The 20,481-nt window shown below is 46.9% G+C and overlaps 1 protein-coding gene across 7 annotated transcripts in view; it reads left to right on the top strand.

The window, feature by feature from the left end:
- FRMD4A (FERM domain containing 4A) overlaps positions 1-20,481 on the top strand; it is a 364,535-nt gene that overhangs the window by 307,721 nt on the left and 36,333 nt on the right. For all 7 annotated transcript variants that reach the window (XM_032687618.1, XM_032687617.1, XM_032687619.1 and 4 more), the window contains 3 exons: positions 1,397-1,483; positions 16,042-16,118; positions 20,159-20,297. In XM_032687618.1, the coding sequence (XP_032543509.1) occupies positions 1,397-1,483; positions 16,042-16,118; positions 20,159-20,297 (303 nt within the window). The remainder of the gene's footprint in view (positions 1-1,396; positions 1,484-16,041; positions 16,119-20,158; positions 20,298-20,481) is intronic.

Raw genomic sequence — 20,481 nt, 5'->3', positions numbered from 1 at the left:
TCTCTGGCAGATACGATGCTTCACTCCTTTTTGTAGTTCCAGGAAGTCAGGCTTTTCCCAGCCAGCAGATCCATGAGCAACTAGGTAGGGCCAGACATGATCTGCACGCTGCAGCTCCCCTCACATGAGATACATGGATTCCACACAGGTATTCATGAAATCACTCATTTCTTTAGTCTAATGATTTATCACCAAAACTTCCAGCCTCAGATTATTATTATGACTTCCTTGCCTGACCAGCTGCCTTGGGGTTGTTATTTTTTTTAAGTAGAGAAATCAATAAATATATAAAGAAAGCTAGATACACACTCCCCAAAGCATATTCCCTCATTTATCACCACTGAAGTTTTGATGTGTTTCATCATTATCTCTGTGTACAGGTCATATGGGTTTTCATGCATCTGTAACGTCTTGCACACATGAGGTACCATAAAAACACAAATATCCAACTGTACCTGTCCCTGGAGATGAGTTTCTAGTCTATTCCTGCTAATGCATACACAAAATAAGGTGTATTATTTTGCAAAAAGCATTAGCCTCATCCTTTCCCAGAGGATAGGATCCCTCCAGAAACCTTTGCATCCAGATCTCTTGGACTACTCTAGATCAAGAAAAATCTTCTGGATTGGGCTTGATATTCAATCCTGTAAACACTGGAGAGCTATTCCAGTGAGCTCCCTATGATCAGTAAGCAGCAGTGAGTAGCAATGAGGCAGCAAAATATTGCACATAATAGGTTTTGCTTCTGCCTGATGTGGGGGGTTTGGTTTTGCTACATTTTACCCTGCCACTCTCTATCACATTAACAGAGCAGATGTAATTTCACTGAGGACTCCAGCTCAGTAAATTGCAGAGGCTGGGATCAGATATCAGCCATTACTCCATAAGGCCATTTTATTGCACACTCAGACACAAAGCAGTTGGGTCCGAGCCTGTCAGACCTTATCACTTGGTAGCTCTCAGATCCCATTACTGCTGCATTTTCAAGACTAATGCTAAAATCCCTCCACATAATTCAAGTCAGCTGGGTGATTCGCTTTCCTTTCTCTCCAGTCTGAGTGTTCAGACTGGATAATTTACAGGGCAGAGAAAGAAGATGCACCACTGCACAGAGGACTCATGTCAAACCTCCTCACCTCCCCTGACAGCATTTTGAGTAACTTGATCACATGTGATGTATTTTAAATGGTTTTATTTGTCATGGGCCAAAAGTGAAACAGATCTCTCCTAAACACCATGGAGCTTAGTGACTTGAGGGAATTCAGCAAGGGGAAATTTAACAGCACCCATTCAAAGATATTGCTTAGAAATAAATATTCGTCTTGAACAACAAGCTAGGAAATGTCCAACATTTCCCCATCCTACTTAATATAACTCCCTCTGTTTTCTCTTCCAGGACAAGCAGGGAATTCCGTGGTGGTTAGGACTTAGCTACAAGGGGATTTTTCAATATGACTACCATGACAAAGTGAAACCAAGAAAGGTAAGTTGTTTACTTTTCTATCAATGTCTGGGCTTGCCACACATGTTATAGCTTGAGTTGAGGGTGTGATGTACACCAAATGCTGGCACTGATTCATGTGATTTTGAAGGACGTTCACTTTCTCCCAAACTTGTCTGAACATCTGCAAAGAATTAATGGACAAAAATAGTAGCTCATAATTTATTAAATGTTGTGAATTTGGGGGGAAATAAGCACCACTTAATCTTGCAACTTGTGCTCCTTTTCCTGTGTGGTTCATAAAACATAATGGGAACTGAAGGACCGATCCTCCCAGATGCTGGAGGCCTTCCATTCTCTGCTTATGGCAGGATTGGGGGTGCTCAGCCAGCTCTTGATACTGTACTGCCAAGCCATAAATGATCTGAGAGAGAGAGAGTACAAGAGACAAGAAAGCTGCTTCCATTTATTACAAAAAGAAAATTGCATGGTTTTCTCAGGACTAGCATTACATTTGAAAAGGTTTCGGGCTTCCTAGCAGGCTGCAGAACTGGATGTCTTGAAGCAACTAGGCAGCTCTTCTGTGGATACAAAAGCTTCCACAGTGAATCAATGTACTGGATTTCTCTTCACATTGCCTCTGTGCCAAGGTCCCCTCCCCTTCTTTCCCCTTTCACTGCATTCAAGTTAGATATTGCCTTAGTAGAGAATATCTTCTATTAAAATGGACTATAATCAAGGTTTTGTAGAAACCTGAACTGCTAAGGAGGCAGCAAGAGGTAACAGGTGGATCAATTAGCCTTTTATTCGCTGAAGGCTATTAATGGGGCTTTTTATTCACTGAAAGAAAGCATGAGGGGAGGTCTTCACAGAGTATCTGTGCTCTAAAAGACACATCTCTTTGGGATCAATCATTACCTGCAGGGCAAGCCATACTCACACATGTGATAGCTTAAAACATGCCTAGGCTAGGTGTTTGCACCCACATATCTCCAGTAGTGCCAGCACCCCAGGGAAGTCATGTCCTTTAAAAATGCCTTCAGAAGTAACTCTTAGGAATGGAAACATTTCTTTGGAAGAAAACAGTGCCTTGCCATGACAGGACTCAGCCATTCAAAAGCTATAGCAATTATTGTCAACCCTGTTGGGATGAGATAGTTGGTGAGGAGCATCAGAAGGAAGGAGAGAAGAGGTCTGGTGCTCTGACTGTATGGGAGGACACAGACATCTGCACTAGAAGAGTCAAGCCTACTTTCTCAGCTTTCTCCTCTTTCCTCAGCTGCTCAGGGTGATCTGGTCTGTAGTATTGGTTTTAGAGCTTGATAACATCTTGGCCAGCCTCTCTGTGTCCCGACTAAACTACCTCCAGAGCTCACATTGTCTGTCGAAGCAGGACCTTTAGGCATCTCCAATCCTTTTTCTGCAAGTGTAACCCTAAAAAATAAGGTTTCCAATTTTGTCTGTATTAGGAATTTTCTTTTTTTTCTCAGCAAATTATGTATGAAATCCAGGAGACCCAAAACAATGCACAAACCACGAAGAACTTCTGTGGCTTAGCAGAAGTGGTCATAAATCTAGGAGGGAAGGTTGGGTGGGAAGGGAGAGCAGGAATTTCCGGGCTAGAATTTGTCCATTACCACAGTCCAGAGACCACAGCAGTGAAAAGACAGCCTAGATGAGCATTTCTCTTGTTATATGATGCTTGCAAACCCCATCTGTTGGCAGGGCTATTCTAAAGTGAACAGCCTAAATCAGGGACAGGACTTGGACAGAGTGGCTGAGGCTTTGTTGGTTCTCCGTGGAGTGATTTTACCTGCTCTGGAGCAAGTAAAAAGACTTCTTACCCTACACAGGTGGTAAAACCCCTCTGGCAAGAGCAGCTCAACTGCCTCAGCAAGGCACAGTGTTTAATCCTCTGCTAATTAGATTGCAAAATTGCACTTGATAACCCTGGTATCTGGGAGCAGCTCACCGTAGTATCTGATTCATTTCACTACAACAGCATGGGCTGGTTCGAGTCTTTGCCGTGCAAAAGGGAGGGGCAAACCTGACTGAACTTTTTGCAAGGTAAAAGTAGTGGGGGAGGGGGAAAGAGATTATGTCTTTTCTGATCTCTATTATTTTGTTCATGCACACTGTCGATGCCAGAAACAAATTGAAAAATTACAATGGAAAAATACATCTCCCTGGAAGAAACTCAAGCAGCAAATTGTAGCAAGAAACCAGCTGAAACCAAGACATTTATATTAAATGCCTATAAAAAACTTGCTTGTCTTATAAGAGAGATTGTTATGTTTTTCTATATGTCATTCCAGATAGATTTTCATGCTTATTGTGTTTGCGAGTAAAACTGTAACCCACACTAAGCAGCTGAACCTATCTTGGGCGATCCCATTAGCAGTCACTCAAAAGCATGTTTTTAATAAATTGCTGGAGTAAATCAGCCATGTGTCTCTAGAAAACTAACCAGGTTTGTCATCAAGTTGGATGAGACTGGAGAGGAGAATTGAGGCTGATGCAGGGCCAGAACCTGATCCTGCCTGTGCTATTCTCACTCAGGCTTAAGTCCTCCAGAATCATGGGGGATGCAGCTGAGATGGGTATCTAGCACCTAGTCCTAGGTGGTTCAGATGGGAATGCAGGGCTATTAAACTGGAATGCAGTTGTACCTGGGCTGCAGAGACTAATGTGTCTCCGTGCTTCTATTTTTATGTTCCTTCCTGCCTATGCTTGAATTCTGCAAAAGCCCTGAAGCCACGCAAAGCCATCACTTGGAGGCTTATCCTTTTTCTTCTGTATGTTCATGGCTAGCTCACAGGCTCAACAAACCCTGCCTAACACTTCCTCTTGAATGCTGCCTGTTTAAATGAGGGTTTGGTTCTTATCAGTTCAGTGTTAGATATTAAATAATTACAAAAGTTTTGGTATACTTCACAAAATCCATCGCTCCAGCTGAACAAGAGGAAGGGAGTATCAAGTATGGAAAGATGGCTGCTGTCCTGCCAACCATATACTGAGGCATTCTGGACATTTGGTAGTGGCTTTGTAGAACCAATGTCATTTGTGTGGCAGCAGTGAACAGCATCCAGGGTGGGCAGAATCCATCTCCCTCCGTGTAAACTTAGCTTTGACAAACCCTTCCCTATTAAGAGAACAGCCTTCAGGCTCAGCGTACCTTGAAAAAGGAAAAAAAAAAAAAGTCATTGTCCTGCTGGGCTCTGCCCATCTTGGGTCAACACCATCCAGTATTCATGATAAACCAAAGCAAATTCTTTGGAACCAGGTCTTTAGGCAGGATGTGCCAGCACCACTCCCCTTCAAGATGCAGAGGCTGTGGTGACCAAACCAGTCGTTTTCAGAGGAGGATCATTAGAGGGTTTTTCACTTGAATTGCAGAGCAGTTACAAAGAGAGCACAAGGCACTGCAGCCCCCCATGTGACCATTTGTCTGTGAGTGGTGTGTGTCCATTTTAACCAGCAGGCAGGGGTGTAGCTAAACTCCATCCCCAGAGACTTGTACATGAAGGAGGAGTGGTGTAGCCTGGAGCTGTGAGATCTGCACGCCCAAGTAGTAGCACTAGGCATATCTCTGTTGTTCTAGTGAGATATTCCCATTGATTTAAGAGCCCAAAGGCATTTCTTAGTGCATACAGCCTAACAGTTAGTAAACAATTAACTCCAAGCTGAAGAGTGAATGATTAACAAAGTCAGCCAAAGGACTTCCATATGGCCAATAAACAGGCAGAGAAAATGTTTAACTTATCACAAAAATAAAGTGACCTTAAAGGAGAGTCTGAGAGTGTTTAGTTGCTTTGTAAGAAATACCTCTATATAGTGTTATCCCATTTTCTTCTGTAGAAAGCTAGTGACAACGAAACCTAAGGTGAGCCTTTTTTCTCAGGCTCGTAAACATTCTCTGCTCTGGTCACATTCTCTGCTTGACTGAGGAGAACCCAAAGGGAATAAAGACTTTTTGGAAAAAAATGTGAGGCATCCCAAATGTCAGACATGAATGTAGCTTGGCAAAAATTTTCCCTGTGACAAACATCAGTTTCTGCCATTTCCTCCCGGCATTTCTCTGGGATGAAACAAAGCATGCTATGAAAATGCTCTGTCCCTTGCCATAAACTCTCCACAACACTCTGTGGATTCTCATTACAGAAAAATTTAATCTGTAGTTTGTAGTGTTTTTGTGAATCCAAAGCAAAGATTGACTTCCAATTTAAACATGCAAAAACAAGAGCTGAGTTGGACCCATCCTACCAAGCAATGCAAAGTAAAGTCAAGTCAGTAGCTTTAAGTGTTTGATCAAAGAGAAATCACCTGCTTGTCAAAAACATGAGCAAAGTAATCAGCACATTAACTGTGTCCAAAAAGTGAAAGATTGCTGTCTGATGCCACTTGGCCTTTTCCAAACAAGAGACAGAGTGAACTTTCCCAATTCCAGAGGCAAAATGGGATATTTACACAGGAGGAGCAATAGCCTAATTAAGAGCTGCTTTATGGCAGAACAAATAGATCCTCTCTGCTTTAGGGCATAATGAAGCATTGTCAAGTCAGTAATGGCATTGATAGAGTGGTTAAACTTGTGCTTCCTGTGGTGAAGGAATGACAGACCAGTAACTTAAAAAAGCATAAAGTAGGGATTGATGTGAAAGGTACAGAAACTAGTGAATGATGGGGAGGAGGAAGCTGACAAGTTGGTCTCTGTGCTGACTGATCACAGAACACCGGGACACTCGAAAAGGCAAAAGAAACATGAAATTCAAAATAGTTATAGGGAACCCAATTCACTTGCACAGCTCCTTACCACGTGGTACAGTAGAGGCCAAGAGTTTAGAATGGTTAAAGATAGGACTAAAAGTGTGACCCTCCATCCAGAGTTTTAACATTGACTTAGTTATTTCAAAGAGGATTTTGGGAGCAGTTGTAAGCCCTTATGTTCAAGGAGGGTGTTTGATTTGGCAGCAAGTTGGTTTCTGTTGTCAGAGGTATGGAGCATGTGTATCACTCCTCTCCCTGGCATGCTGCTGAGCTGCAGGGTCTATTCAGAAAGGGCTGGACTTTCTCTAGGGCATCCAGAATCAGGTGGGATCAGAGAATATACTGGACTAGTGTCTCATTGGGCTCCTCTTGGAATGTCATCATTTCCTAAGACTCTTGCAAACATCTTTGCATTGCAGACAGGGATAAAACATTTCAAATTTACAAATGATACAAAAAAAGCAGAAAACCATTTCCAGGACATAATGGTTTAAAAGCTAGTGGAGTCTCAGTGGCATTGCTGTAATAAATTATTCACTGTGATTAGCGGACTGTTAAGGACTACCTGCTGACTCCTTCTGCTCTGAGCTTTTATTTCTCTTCCCGTTGCTGATCCTTCATGCTTTTTGGATTATGGACTTGGCTGTAAACTGAACCAGTCTTCAGGTCACGGCAGGTTCAACTCATTTTATAGTGCAGTAATTCAGTCTTGGTTTAGTATTTTGAAATGTGGAGCACAGGAGGAGGGAGACGTACACAAAGCAAAGTTCCTTACCGTGCTGTTTCTTCTCATGGAAAGAGATTGCTCACCCAATTTCCTTACTTATCAAAATGCAAGACCCAGACCTGCAACTGCTGAAGAGCAGCCACAGTTTAAGACCTTCCCTGCTAAAATCTCTTATTCCATCTCTGTTACACAGGGACCATGTTCTCACCAGCACCTTTTTTGCCACTGCTTGCCCTCAGTTTGGGGTGTTTACCATCTAGCACCAGGCACTTCCCTGTTCAACATCCACCATTCCATGCCTTACCATTGCACTTCACTGTGCCAAAAAGCTGCCAAACGCACTGGGAGATGAATAAATCGTATCAGAGCACACTGGGCTGGAAAGCAGGATTTTGTCCCTGACACTGAGTATTTCCACAGGATTTGGCTGGACATGACACTGGGCTGTGATTCAGTGCACATTTCTTTTGGCAGCAATATCAGCCGAAGTGGCCTTCACCACCCTCCTCCCCCATCGCAATCCTGCCACCACTCCTCACTTCCTCCCTTGGGCCCCTTCCTCAGTCATCCTGGTATTAGTGTGCAATTGGGAAGGAAACTGCTCCAGAGAAGGAATCAGACTGGCTCAGCGGAACTCAGCCAAAAAAAACTGGTCACTCTTAACCTCGATCAGTTCCCAATCCCATTCACCATATGACCCACAATCCGTATCCTACAGCCTTGCTGTAGGAGCTGGATATAGATGCAGACTGGATAAATCACAGCAGCCAAAGAAACTGCCATTAACCTACACAATAACTTTGTGGAGCAAGACAAAAGCTTGATAGCTCAAAACAAGTTGGAAGGAGTTCAGCTGCATGGAATTTGGCATGAAGTAACAGTTAGGTATAGGCCATCATCACCACTTTTTCTCCTTCTCATAAAAGCTTATAAAAATTTGCTTCAGTATCTCTCCCAAACAGGGCTGATTTCAGACAACAGATTGTCTAGGTAAAACAATTTTTTAAAATCATACAATAGTCACGTTCAGTTTCCGTTATGTAGATAAATAAATAGTTTGATCAACTTGCAAATCCTAATACAAAGTCTAAGGCACTACTGCTTTATCGGGAGAACAGCACTATCCTGGTGGTTTGGTGTGCTGTGGTGATACCATCAGACGTACAGTCAGTCCCCGGGGTTTTCTGTGAAAATTTACATTCGGAAAGGCTACAGCATGACATCCCATGATCCAGCCAAGTCAAGCCCATGGTTATCATTAAATATAGGAGTAGTCCCATCAAAGTAAAACTCCCTTGCTCTAAGTGCTTTGTTGTATTCAGGTCTTAAACAGTAACTCTCTATAAAAGCAGCAGCCAAGTCTTAAATGATTCTGCAGCGCACAGCAGGAACTTCAACAAGATGCAAAGACAAATTACTCCGACAGCACAAAGTGAAACAAATTGGACCTCAGAGCCCCGGAGTTAGGGTGGAGATCTGGAGTGAGATTGAAACCTCCTTGAGCACTTATACTTGGCTCTGAAGTGGTGGCAAGCTCCCCCATGCCCCACCCTGCTCAGATGCTGTCTCTTGGCTCACCAGGACTCCCAACTCCAAAGGTCTGGGCACTTTTATCACCAGGTGAAGCCAGGCAGGGGCCCCATTACTCAGTGGCTGTGGATAAGAGGCACCTTTAGTCAGTGGCCTGGGCAGGAGGCTCAGAATGTTGGGCACTACAGCCCATCTCCATCTCCATGGGATTGCTGCTGCTATGGCACTCCATAAGCAGACACCCCGGATCACAGGAGGGTTTTTAGTCACACAACTTAATTCATAATGTGCATTGCCATAGCAGTGTGGGATGGAAATGGTGGTCCCTGTATTTTGGTTCCAAGACAGAGATAGTACTTAGCCATGCCACTAGAAAAGACATATGGATCCTTAGGAAAGAGAGTAACAGCAATGGTTTGTGGGCAGCATAAATACTTCTAGGGTGCCACAGCTGATTCACAGGCTACAGACCAGGCATCCTTTATTTAATACATAGTATATTGTGCCAGAAAGGAGACCTCTTCAATCCAGAAAGATCCAGTCACTTTGATTTGCTTGCAGAGAATAAAAGGGAGAAAATTTAACTTACAACAATCAGGAAAAAAAGGTTCTCTGTAGACCTATTGATTTAGACACACACAGCATGGTGACAGCAATGCAATATCTAACAGCATCTAGCTGATATATATGTGCAGTGAAGGTGGATATATATATATTTGGTTGAATATAAAGCCAAAGTCCCAATCTGTGCATAGTTAAAGACACAAATATCAAGTTGCATTATGTAGACAAATAATGCTTTGTCCAAATAGCAGCTCTTCCCTCTGTGATCTGATGCTCTGCTGCCTCTCTGAGCCAATAAACCACTTTGAAATTTAATAGGGAATTGTGTCTCCATAATGGAAATGAATGCAGAGTGGTGATTATATAGACCTAGACGCAATTTGTGTTTGGTCAAGCCAGAATTGTTTGCTGGGGTGGTGTGATCCCATAAGAACAGCACACAGCAAAAGGGATCTCAAATTGGACCAGAAATTGTTTGTCTGTTTGGCAAAAAAGGTCCTGAAGCCTGAGGCAAAGAAGTAATTAGATAGTGAGCTGGGATTGCTGACAGACCACTGAAAGTCCCACTTAGCCAAACCATTCTCTCATTCCATGGGGGAAGGGAGGATGGCAAGCCTCTGGGAAGATCATTGGTGGAGTTGTTTCCCACATCAAATCACACAGGAAACCTTTTATTTTTTTGTTTTGGGAAGTGAAAGGAAAAAAAATACCCCAAACTAATAAAAACACAGGAATGAATGGAAGTGTGGCAGGATGGAGAGCTAAGTTATGGTGCAGCAGCATCCCCACCTCATGACCCAGGGGCACTCTCAGCAATGGGTCACACTAATTCACAGGTGACAGCCCACGGAAATCTCTTGGTAAATCTGTCCCTGAAACAAGAGCTCATTTGTCTGAGGTAAGATGGTGCTGTTCTGCCTGGACCAAATCCTTCCTCGTTCTCTCTAACTAGTTTGACAGAGGTATGATTGATGGGAGCAGGGTTGGCTTGAGGCAGAACACAAATCCATGCCCGGAAACCATGGCCCCACTGAAGTCACTGGGACAAAACGGTCATTGACTTCACTGGAGCTGTGATTTCCATAGAGTTTAGGGCCAAAAAGGGACTGCTCACAACCTCCACCCTGACCTCTCGCATAACTCAACTCCTAGAATTTTGCTTGCTTGTTTGTTCAGGGGAGGGAATTACATTTCCAAGGAGGAATTTTTTTTTTTGTTATGTTTGGTTTGTCTTTAAACTGCAAGACAAAAGGCTTGGGAGTTTGTAGCTGCACTCATGCAAACTGTGTGAAAATACTGTCACTGTTTTAGTACCAGTTTTAGTATCAGAATGTCATCCAGTGCTGGCTCCTGCCCGTGCTGTAGGCAAGGGGACAGGTTGCATTTGGGCTGTTAGAAATGTGCCACATTATTTCCCTGCCTTTTCTACAAGACATTCAGAGCATCCAGTTCAGGTGGTAGTCTGTGCATTTGGAGGGATGATGGTTCCTTCTGCGTAGTGTGATTTAACAAGGCATTAATCATCTAAGAAGTAGCAAGACTTGAAGGACTGGGAGATGCCATATAGGTCAGCAAGTCCAACAGCAATTACAGTTGGTCATTTATCAGATGTTTAGAATCAAAGAAAAACATAGGTCACAAAGGTCTCTGGAGGTCTCTAGTCCAACTTCCTGCTCAAAGTTGGACCAACTTCAGAGTTCAGTCGAGTTACTCATGGCCCTAGTGTTTGACCACCTGCACTGATGGGTTTGGGGTTTGGGGTTTTTTTTAATATATCTACTCAGAATTTCCCTTGCTGCAACCTCACAACCTGCGCCTATTGCCTCTTATACTTTCACTGGGCACCTCTGAGAAATGTCTGTCTCCATCTCCTTTGTAAATCTCCCTCTAGGTCATCAAAGAGAGCAAACAGCAGGTAGATCCCTGTAGACCTCTGCAGATAGTTTGATTCTGAGCAGCTACCAAGTGTGATGTCTGGAACCCCTGAGAGTGTGTGCATCACTGGGTGACCCATTCAGCCTGTGCCACAGCTCAGGTGCTTCAGCACACAGAAAAAGGAAAGAAAATGAGACTCCCGCACATTTATATTTGGTTCTTAATACATAAAACGCAAAAATGATTCACATCGTGTCCCCACAGTGCACTCGCCCAGTCTCAGCACTCTCCCCAGTTCAGTGCCAAGTCCACCTCTTCTGGGCACAGGAGTCAACCAACAGTATCAGGGAGCCAGTACCCCAACCCCAGGATTTGGAATTACTCCAAAAGGTACTATTTGGGCATGTTTCTTTAGGTACCATAATTCAGAGAGCACTGCGCGCCAACCACCGGTGCTGCCCTTCAGTAACCCTCTCTGTCCTGAGCTGCAGGGCAACACAGGAGCCAACAACAGCCTCGTTACTGCCAGGGATTCCCAAGGGTATGGTATGGCCCTTCCACTGGATGCTCAGGCAAGGCTCCCTGAGCACAAAGGGACAGAGCATGGCCTAGTGCCTGGCACTAACTCAGCCCCCCACACCCAGGCCATGAGTGACCCAGCCAGAAGCAATCCCTGATGTTTCATTCATAAAACATGCTCCCTTCTTTATCAGGAGCCTCAGGCATTTTTCAAATACTCTGACACTGTCCCTACCTCCTGCTGTGTGCACGGCTCCTGCCTCATGGTCAATAAAAGTGGTAAAAAACCTTCTCCTGACTCACATGGCTGCAATGGATGCAGATCCCTGGGCCTCACCTCCTCCAGGCTCAGCTTAATTAGGGAGCCGCCAGCAAACCACAAGTGTGCTCACAAAAGAAGCTTGCTTCTAAAGGGCTTTGACTGCAGCTCTTTGTAACTAGTCACAAACATCTGGTGCCTGGCAAGCTTGCCTGCCTCTTGGAAAGGGTTTCCAATGAGAAAATTCCTGTAGCCTGCACCTGAATTCTCCGCAGCGCACCGTGCAGTACTCAGATCTCTCCCATGGCTCCTCTTCTAAGCTGCTAGCTTTGCAGAAGCCATTTTTGGCACCGATTTCCCCACCATGGCCTTCCCACCCACTACAACGCATTTTAAATAGTGCACGTGGTCTGACAGAGAACAGTTATTCCCTTGAATGTTTGTTGGTTGATAAGCAGTTTTAAAAATTCAAGTGATAGTGTTGGTCCTGGTTTTATTGGCACAATGAAACAGAGCCCACGGTGGGGACAGTCCCCTCAGAGGAGGAGGGAATAGGAGTAATTATTTTCTACTCTTTTAGTAGCCCCTTTCACGTGCATGTGTGAGTGTGCAGCTGTGCTCAAAAGCCAGCCTTGTGGAGACTTCCTTAATTATCTGTTGAAGATTAAATGATCTCATGTGCAGCCTGTAATGATGGCCTCTACCAAAAACTGTTCCCATCTGAAAGCTGCCCAGTGCTGCATGATCCAAAATGAGCCGCTGACCTCAGAAGAGAACCCAGCAGGCAAACCACCACATCACAGAGACTCAGCCCTCTGCACGCACTGCTAATTGTCCCCTTGTCTGCGGGCTCTGAGGGAAGGCAACTACTCAAGGGCAGGGGAACTGTGCTCCCAGCTTGTGTTACTGAGGGACTTTCTCCTAAGCACCATTTCCAACGTGTTTGTGGAGATGCTGTCCCAGTCCTTGCTTGGGACAGGTACCTTTTGCCTGGCAAAGTCACCATATCTCTAATGCAATTCCAGTTAAGCCAAACCGAATTGTCCCACCCACAAATGCAGGCGATGGATTTAACCCTGCAAACTAACCAAATAACCCAAAACCAAACTCAACCTCAGTGCAGGGAGAGGCAAACCTGCCATGAACATGGATGCTCTGACTCAAACTAGTCCCAAAGCCAGCAAGCATCTGTTGTCACTGCATTTCCACAAGATCCCGCTGAAATTACGACCAGCTCCCTGCTGTGACTCTATTCCCCAGTGAGGGTTGCAAGCACCAGCGTGGTAAAAGGATCTTGATGGGTAAAAATTATGTTTCCTTTTAAGAAGACCCACTAATGGCACCTTGTGCATCTGTCACTGCATTAACAACATCAATCTGAGACTGTGCATAAGCTGGGTAACTGGTGAAAGGAACAGCTTGCTTACATTAGGAGGTCTGGCTGAAGGGAGACCTTTGGCTTTGTTTCTCTGGAAGGGTTGTGATCGGCTAACAGGAAAGTGGATACTTTCTTGTGGGTATTCACATTTTTGCAGATTGGATCCCTTATGTATATGAAGGGGGAGACCTCTCAGATCAATGTGGGAAGAAGGAGCGGGAGACTGTAGAATAATATTTGGGAGGGCAGCAAAGGGAGGGCAGTTACAGCAATGGTAAAACACACGTGTGCATTCTGGAGAGCAGAGCTATGGAAAAAAAGACACAAACTCAGGTTGTGGGGTCACTTTCACCCCCTCCCTCCCAAGAGTCTGGATTTGCCTCCTTCCACACCCTGCCAAGAAAAACAAAGAAACTAAATATAAAAATGCAGTGATCTGAGGAGCTGCTCCAATGCCCAAACGTAGGTGTCTAATGCTGTTTTAGGCACTGCTGGTGATCCAAGACATCTGAGTGGGGCTGGCAGATACAGTACCGGACCTATGGCAGGCTCCCTCCCTCCCAGGGCAGCAGCCAGAGGCCAGGCAGGGTACCCTGGGGCATGGAAAAGGGCACTCCATGCCTACATTTGGGCATCTGAACAGCTTCCCCAGAGCCCTGTGTGTTTGGACAGTTGGAGTTAATCATAAAAGAGGAACAGAGCTTCACTTAACAAATAGCACTGTGAGATTTGGTAGCAGAGAGGGTAAAATAGGATCTGAGCACAGGGGACAGTCTGGCTGAGTTGGAGGGAGGAGGATGGGCAGAAGAGGAGGACGATGGGCAGGAAAGCAGCTGAGTAGAGCAGCTGCCAGCAGCTCGGAGAAGTTTCAAATTCCTTTTGCGCCACGCCGAAATTTAGTCATAAATGACAACGGGGGACCTGGGGACAGAGGGATATTTTCTGAAGGGTGTGATCTGCTGGCTTTTTAGACTCTTATGTGTTCCACATGTCTGAGCGCCTCCCAAACACGTCCTCTGCACATGCCGTGCAGCACGGCTGCGTTATCCTCCCCGCCTTGCGGACGGGCATCTGGAAGCACGGAGGGATGGATGTTTTCAGCAGCCCACATGGCAGTTTCAGGCTTGACCCCAGTTGTTGTCAGTGGGAGTTTAGGCCCCAAACTTCCTTTCATGCCTTTGAAGCCGGGAGCTTGCAAAGGAGACAGACTTCAGTCAGACTTCAGCTCCTGGCTTAACCCTTTCACCCTGTGCCTGTCCTCCCTCGGTGGGTAAAATAGTGGGTGTTTCTGTGCTTCATTTGGTGATTACAACTTATATGCAGCAATTAATTTTTCCAGTGGAGGAATAAAATAATCCTCTAAGGGCATTGTAACTCAGCCCTCCAGGCTTCCTATCCCTCCTGGCCCCCTTTCTCTCCTACCCCCCCGCAGTGCAAACAGCCCCAGAGTACGGGGCAGCTCAGTGCCCTCCTCATCCCCCCCCCCTTCCTTCCAAACACCCTGTTAGAGGAAGAAAAGGAACACCAAAAAAAAAAAAACAAACAAACCAAAAACAAAAACAAAAAAACAACCTTGCTTGGAAACTTTTACAAACAAAGATTTTCAGTTTTGCTGCTCCTGAAATATCAGCGAGGAGAAAAATTTTGGTCCTCTCTGTGGTTTGTTTTATTCTCTAGATTTCACCTCCACTAGCAGCTTAATCAGTGCAAATCAAATTACGCCTCCTGTTTACTTATCTCCAGAGCGCTGACACCGGCAACCCGGCTTATCTCGGCGTGGCAGGAGCCAGCGCCTTCCTTGGGGGTAGGACAGGAACTCCACAGAAGCTACTTGTAGTGGGAGAAGGAGCGTAAATCAGGGAAAGCTCTGATGGCTGTGCTCCCCAGCAGCGAGGTTACGCTCCCCATGCTCCGCTGCTTGCCAGGAGCAGTGCAGGGAAGCCGAAGTCCAAGATGCCCACGGGGTGGAGGCTCCCTCCTCCCAGTGGATTAGCAACCTGGAAGCCAGGGTTTGGATTTTGACTTACTCATTTGTAAGGAGGAGGTGGTGATGGACCTGTCCGCGGCGGTGAAGGTGGGGTAGTTTGCAGAGCTGACACGGTGTTTCGCAGTCACCGCATCCTTCGCGCTGCTCCTGTGGTCAGACCGCCCTCCTGCCAGGGAAAGGGGGGTTATTTCCCGGCAGAGGTGGGGCACAGGGACCGTGTGAGCACATCCCACTGCCCAGGAGCACGCAGACACCCCAGAGCTGGCCCATACTGAGTCAGGGGCGAGGAGGTGCCGCATTTTACTCCCGTAACAGCTTTGTGCCTCAGTTTCCCCAGTAGTGATAAGTGTTCGCTTTGTCCCGGTGCTGTTCTGAGACGCCTCGGCAGGGCAGCCTGTAAAACAGAGGTATGACCTGCTTATTGCCGTGCTTTGCACTGCTGGGAGCACCTGGAGCCTTGGGCATCGCCAACACGAGCCTGCCAGCACCTGGGATAGATAAACTGACTCCGCTGGGCTCATGCTCGTGCCAGTCTTACGTGGATTGCGGGATAAAAGCAGAGCTGGGTATCGCACTTGGGTGGGTGAAGTGGGGTGAGTCGCCCTCATCGGGGTCTCACCTCCTCCACCCGCGGAAAAGCTGCTGTGCTAGAGGGCCGATGCACACCCGCTGCATCCTCCAAGGAAAAACTATCCGAGTCCCGGGTTTCCCCGGGGTTTGCGTGTGTTTAAACGTACTTGGCCCCGCAGAGTGAAACCGGCGCCCTTCCCCGCCTGCCCCCGGCTCCCATCCCGCCGCCGGCAGCGGGAGGGAGGGACGGAGGGCACCGCCCGCCCCCGGGGCTGCCCCGCGGGCCCGGGGCGGGGGGCGCGGGCGGGACGCGGGGCCGGGGCGGAGCGGAGCGGGGCAGCCCCGCCGCAGCGCCGGGAGGGAGCGGCGAGCAGGGCTGGGCGAGGGATCGCGCGGAGGCGCCTCATCCCCTTCATTCTCCCCGCAGATCTTTCAATGGAGGCAGCTGGAGAACCTCTATTTCCGCGAGAAGAAGTTCTCGGTGGAGGTGCACGATCCGCGCAGGTGAGCGATGAGACGGGCCGGGATGAGCCGGGCTTTGCGGTGCCGAGCCTTGAGCCGGGTCTTGCGGAGCCGCGCTGCCCTCGCTGCTGTGCCGGGGCTCGCTGAGCTTGGGAACCTGTAAGAGAGGGACAGCGGGTGCCCAAGCCGGGGGCTGCTGCTTCCTTCCAGCGGGACATTTCTTGTTCGGGTGGGTGTTTTTGAGGATGTGTTTGCCCTCGGCTCCCAGCAGTATTTTTTTCTCCTTTCCTCTGTTTTGGCACCTTGTGACCCCCGGGACTGTGCTGCTCCAGTGCCCCAGCTGCGGTGCCGGCAGCCCCCGTGAGTTTAAGGGGGTTTGCCTTGTCCCCATGTTGCACTTGGAGCCCGGAGCTGGGCGCCAGATTTTGTACTCACATGCTTCCTTGTAAATAAATATTCAGTAGTGCAACTGAAAGGAATGGCACGGAACCAGAGGTTTACTGGCAGCCTGGATGAAAGCCCATCAGTCTTTTTGACACGGGAATCTTTTTTTTCTCACTTTAGAAACTGAACATGAGTTAGTTCAAGGGACTGTGCTGCATCTCATAAGAGCATTCAGCACCCCTTGTGTGTTTGCGTTAGTGGATGGTTACTGCAGTGACCAGTGTGAATATGAATCTGTAAGTGTTTCTCACTAAAAGCAATGTCTCGCTTGCAGTGTAAGTATGATACAACTGGCAGAGACCAGCTCTGTTCCCAGGCTGATTTGATGTGCTGCTGGTAGTAGTGTGTTTTGCTGATCACTCAGCTGTGATCCTGTTTCACCTGTTTCCCATGCCTATCTGTGTACTAATATATGTACTTTTGTTAGTGGAATTTTGCATGCAGTTTCTGTGCTTATTTACCCTGATACGAACACGGTCACACTAATACAGTGGTGCCTGTCTGCAGAGGTGCATTTTGTTAAAGCAAAACTAGAATAGAGCAGCTCATATCATTGTGCAGCTCTAGGTCCGCAGAACCTTGAAGCATCTGCTTAATATTAAGCACGTAAATAGTCGCATGAAATCTAGCAGAGCGAATTCCCAAAGTCGAGAATCCGCTGGGAGATCTTCCAGCAGCAGGAGCTGCACTCCTTCCCTCACTGAGCCTCCAGAGGTGTCAGAAACCTGGCTGCAAGCAACCAGCAGCCAGGAGCCCCTAAATGCCCTGAGTTATGGCTGTTTCCTGCAAGGAGCAGTTCCAAGGAAAAGAAAGGAAACAGCTCAGAGACTTTAAGAATCATGATGATACTTGCAACTCAATGTCATGCATGAAACGTGACCACACAGAGGAACCTCTTCTGTTTCATTCGTGTTTAGATGATAGGAATTAGTGACACAGAAGAGCTTCCGCTTTTTTATTCCATTGCATTTTTTCTCTGAATCAACACCAGGAGGACAAAGCCCTGTCCCAGGTTGTCAGCCTGGTACTTTCTCGCTACAAGGGAATTATTGTGGCTGGGTTTTTGATTCATTTTTGCATTCAGAGCACCACCGTCCAGGTCGAACTGGTGCTCTGGCTGTAAAGCAGCACGGCACATTGCAGTGGCATGGTGGGAACACAGCTCGGTGTGTAGTCTCCTGGCCAAGTGGGATGGACTCCTGCGAGGAGTTGTTCAGCATGTGGAGGCGGAGGAGTAGCCAACACAGTGCTCTCTCCACATTCCTCTCTGTGTAGCCAAACCAGAGCCTGAGTCAGCGAAGCCACAGTCAGGAGAGTGAGCGCAGCTCCGTGATTGTGGCCAGGGCTGGGCAGCACAGTGTATGTTTTTAAACCCTGCCTCTGCCCATGGCTTCCTGTCCCCAACAAGCCATTTAACCTCTCTTCACTGCAGTTACTTATCCCATGAAGGAGAAAAATTATACATTTTGGGGGTATCAACAGGGTTAATTCCATAGTGCATGTAGCATGCATGGAGGGAAGTCATGGAAAAAACACCCATGGGCCACCTCTCTCAGGTCCTCAGAAGACAGCTGTGAAAAACAAGTCCACAGCTCTGACCAGCAAAGTCTGCAGACTTTTGGAGTCTGCAGTTTTGATGGGAAACGTGTACAAATCCCAAAGAGAAAAAAATTTTGAAATCGCTGCTTTTACGACAAGAAGAGGAATGGTTTGCAGAATATGTTTCTAAGAGTTCTTGGAGTAACTACATTTGAACTGAATAAGATTACATCAGAATTAAGGTTTCAGCCCATGTTTGAGTGCCTTAATGCCTTGCATGCCAGTGTGCTACAGTGGTTTGTGTCCCTTAAACCAACATAAAGCACCTAGAGTTGGATCTCTTTCTCTGTCTAGCCTCAGCTTCAAGATTATCTCCCAGCACAGCCTTCATTCCCTGTCCAGTGACAGGAATGAGGCAGCTCAGCAACCATCCTCACTAGCACCATCAGCCAGTGTCCTGTTGTATCCAGGGAGAATTTTGTCACGAGAATAATACTCCTAAATGGGACAGTTGCATGGAAAGGACTCAGCACAGAGTAACGCTGAAACCTGAGATCCCAGTTGTCTCAGACCCTGTTTGCATTGGCCACTGCTGTTTTCTCAGAAATTTCACTCTGATTTGTAGCTTCATAATTTGACTTTAACACATTTTGAAGCACTGAAAAGGCCCTGAGACACAAGAGCTGTCAGTCCTCTCCCAGGCTGAACATTGCCAGTGGTTCTCATTTTGCTGCAGGATTTTGGTTTTCTTTCACTCTTGGCTGTGTCACAACTTTCTTTAACTGTATGTCTCCCCTCACCACGTTCACCTCCAAGTTTGGACAGGGCAATAGCCCACAGGCACCAGAGGAGAGGTGGCCACAGCAGGTGCAGGAGGTGGCCTTAGCAGGCTTGAGGACTTCTGAGTGCTGGTAAAAGAGTTATCTATCTCTTGCACAGCACAGTGGAGCTCCTGGGCCCTCCTGCAGTGCCACCTCCACACCTGCATGGCACAGGGTCCCTGCTGACGGTGGCAACCCCAGGCTGTCTCTCACACTCGTCCCTCTTCAGCATCCACATCCCTGCATAAAAGGGACAAGTGTCATGTTTCTGAGCGAGCCTCTGTAACCGTGTCACATCATTTCACAGTTGTACTCCACCACAAGACTCTTCTTAACAGACTGGAGAGGAGGCCCTCATTTGTTTGGGGCTCTGTAGATTGGTGGCGTGGTTTATTCCAGCCAGCTCTCCATCCCTGCAGTGGGAGGAGTTCTGCAGACCAGGATGCTGTGAGCCTGGATGTGCCAGTGTGCTGGTGTCAGGGGCTCTGCTGGTGGAGTTGAAATTGAGGGATGGGAAGGAATAATCAAGCAGTTCCGTACAGCTGTGAAAGCACGAGGAAACCTAATCTGTGGTTTTTTGCTATGTTTGAGAACAATTGGGAGTCCCAGAGAGGAAACATTTAGCTCTTATTTTTCCTGTTTTTAAATTCACTCATCTAATCATTGAGTCCCGTTCTTCTCTCCAGGGTACTGGGCAGCCCCCTCCAAGCCTCACAACTCCCCTCTCCCATACACTTGGCAAGTCCTGCTGTATCTGTTCACAACTGGGGAAATCGAGGTATCTGAAAAGTTTCTCCCACATTCCCTAAAGTAGCCATCGTTCCTATGGATCTTTAGTTGTTGTGTGGGTCCTAATATTTGAGAGCCTATGTCCAAAGCCAGAGTTAGTGGAGGGTGTGAGGACTTGGCCTCAGGTGTCTCAGCATGTAATGAGACAGAGCATTCACACCTGCTTTGGCCTTGGTGACACCCCTGGCATATGTAGCAAGTCAGCACCAGCTCAGCCAAACCCAGGAATACAGTCAGAACTGGACAAACTGGATCATCTTTACTGTTAGTCCTCTGGAGTTTGCTGTCTTGAGGAGATACTTAAAGTAAGTGCTCTCCTGGCTTGATTAGCTATTTATTGCTGTTTTCTAAGTATTCTTTCCCATTAGCACAAGGGCATGCACAGTAAAGACAGCAGCTTTTACTAGGAGATCTGTGACAGGGTCTGCCACAGAAAGAAATGCGATGCAGCCTTGGTGTAACCCCAGTTCATTCTTTTCTCCTCTCCAGGGCATCTGTGACCAGGAGGACTTTTGGGCATAGTGGCATCGCTGTGCATACGTGGTACGCCTGTCCAGCATTAATAAAGTCTATCTGGGCTATGGCCATTAGTCAACACCAGTTCTACCTGGACAGGAAGCAGAGCAAGGTAAGCATGTCAGAGTGGGAAGTGCTTGTTGTGGTTGGTGAGTCCTTCTCGCTTCTCACAGTCTCAGCAAGGTCAAGTCCAGGTGGTGGCTCCTTTCCTGTCCTCCCTTTCCACCTGAGATCAGAAAAAGGCAAATTGACCCAAAATATCTGCTGGTTTTGGCCAGGTTGAGAAAATCGACACT

The sequence above is a fragment of the Chiroxiphia lanceolata genome, chromosome 5, assembly GCF_009829145.1.
Source record: "Chiroxiphia lanceolata isolate bChiLan1 chromosome 5, bChiLan1.pri, whole genome shotgun sequence".
In the NCBI taxonomy this organism is placed as follows: Eukaryota; Metazoa; Chordata; class Aves; order Passeriformes; family Pipridae; genus Chiroxiphia; species Chiroxiphia lanceolata.
This window is presented reverse-complemented; position numbering and strand designations above follow the sequence as displayed.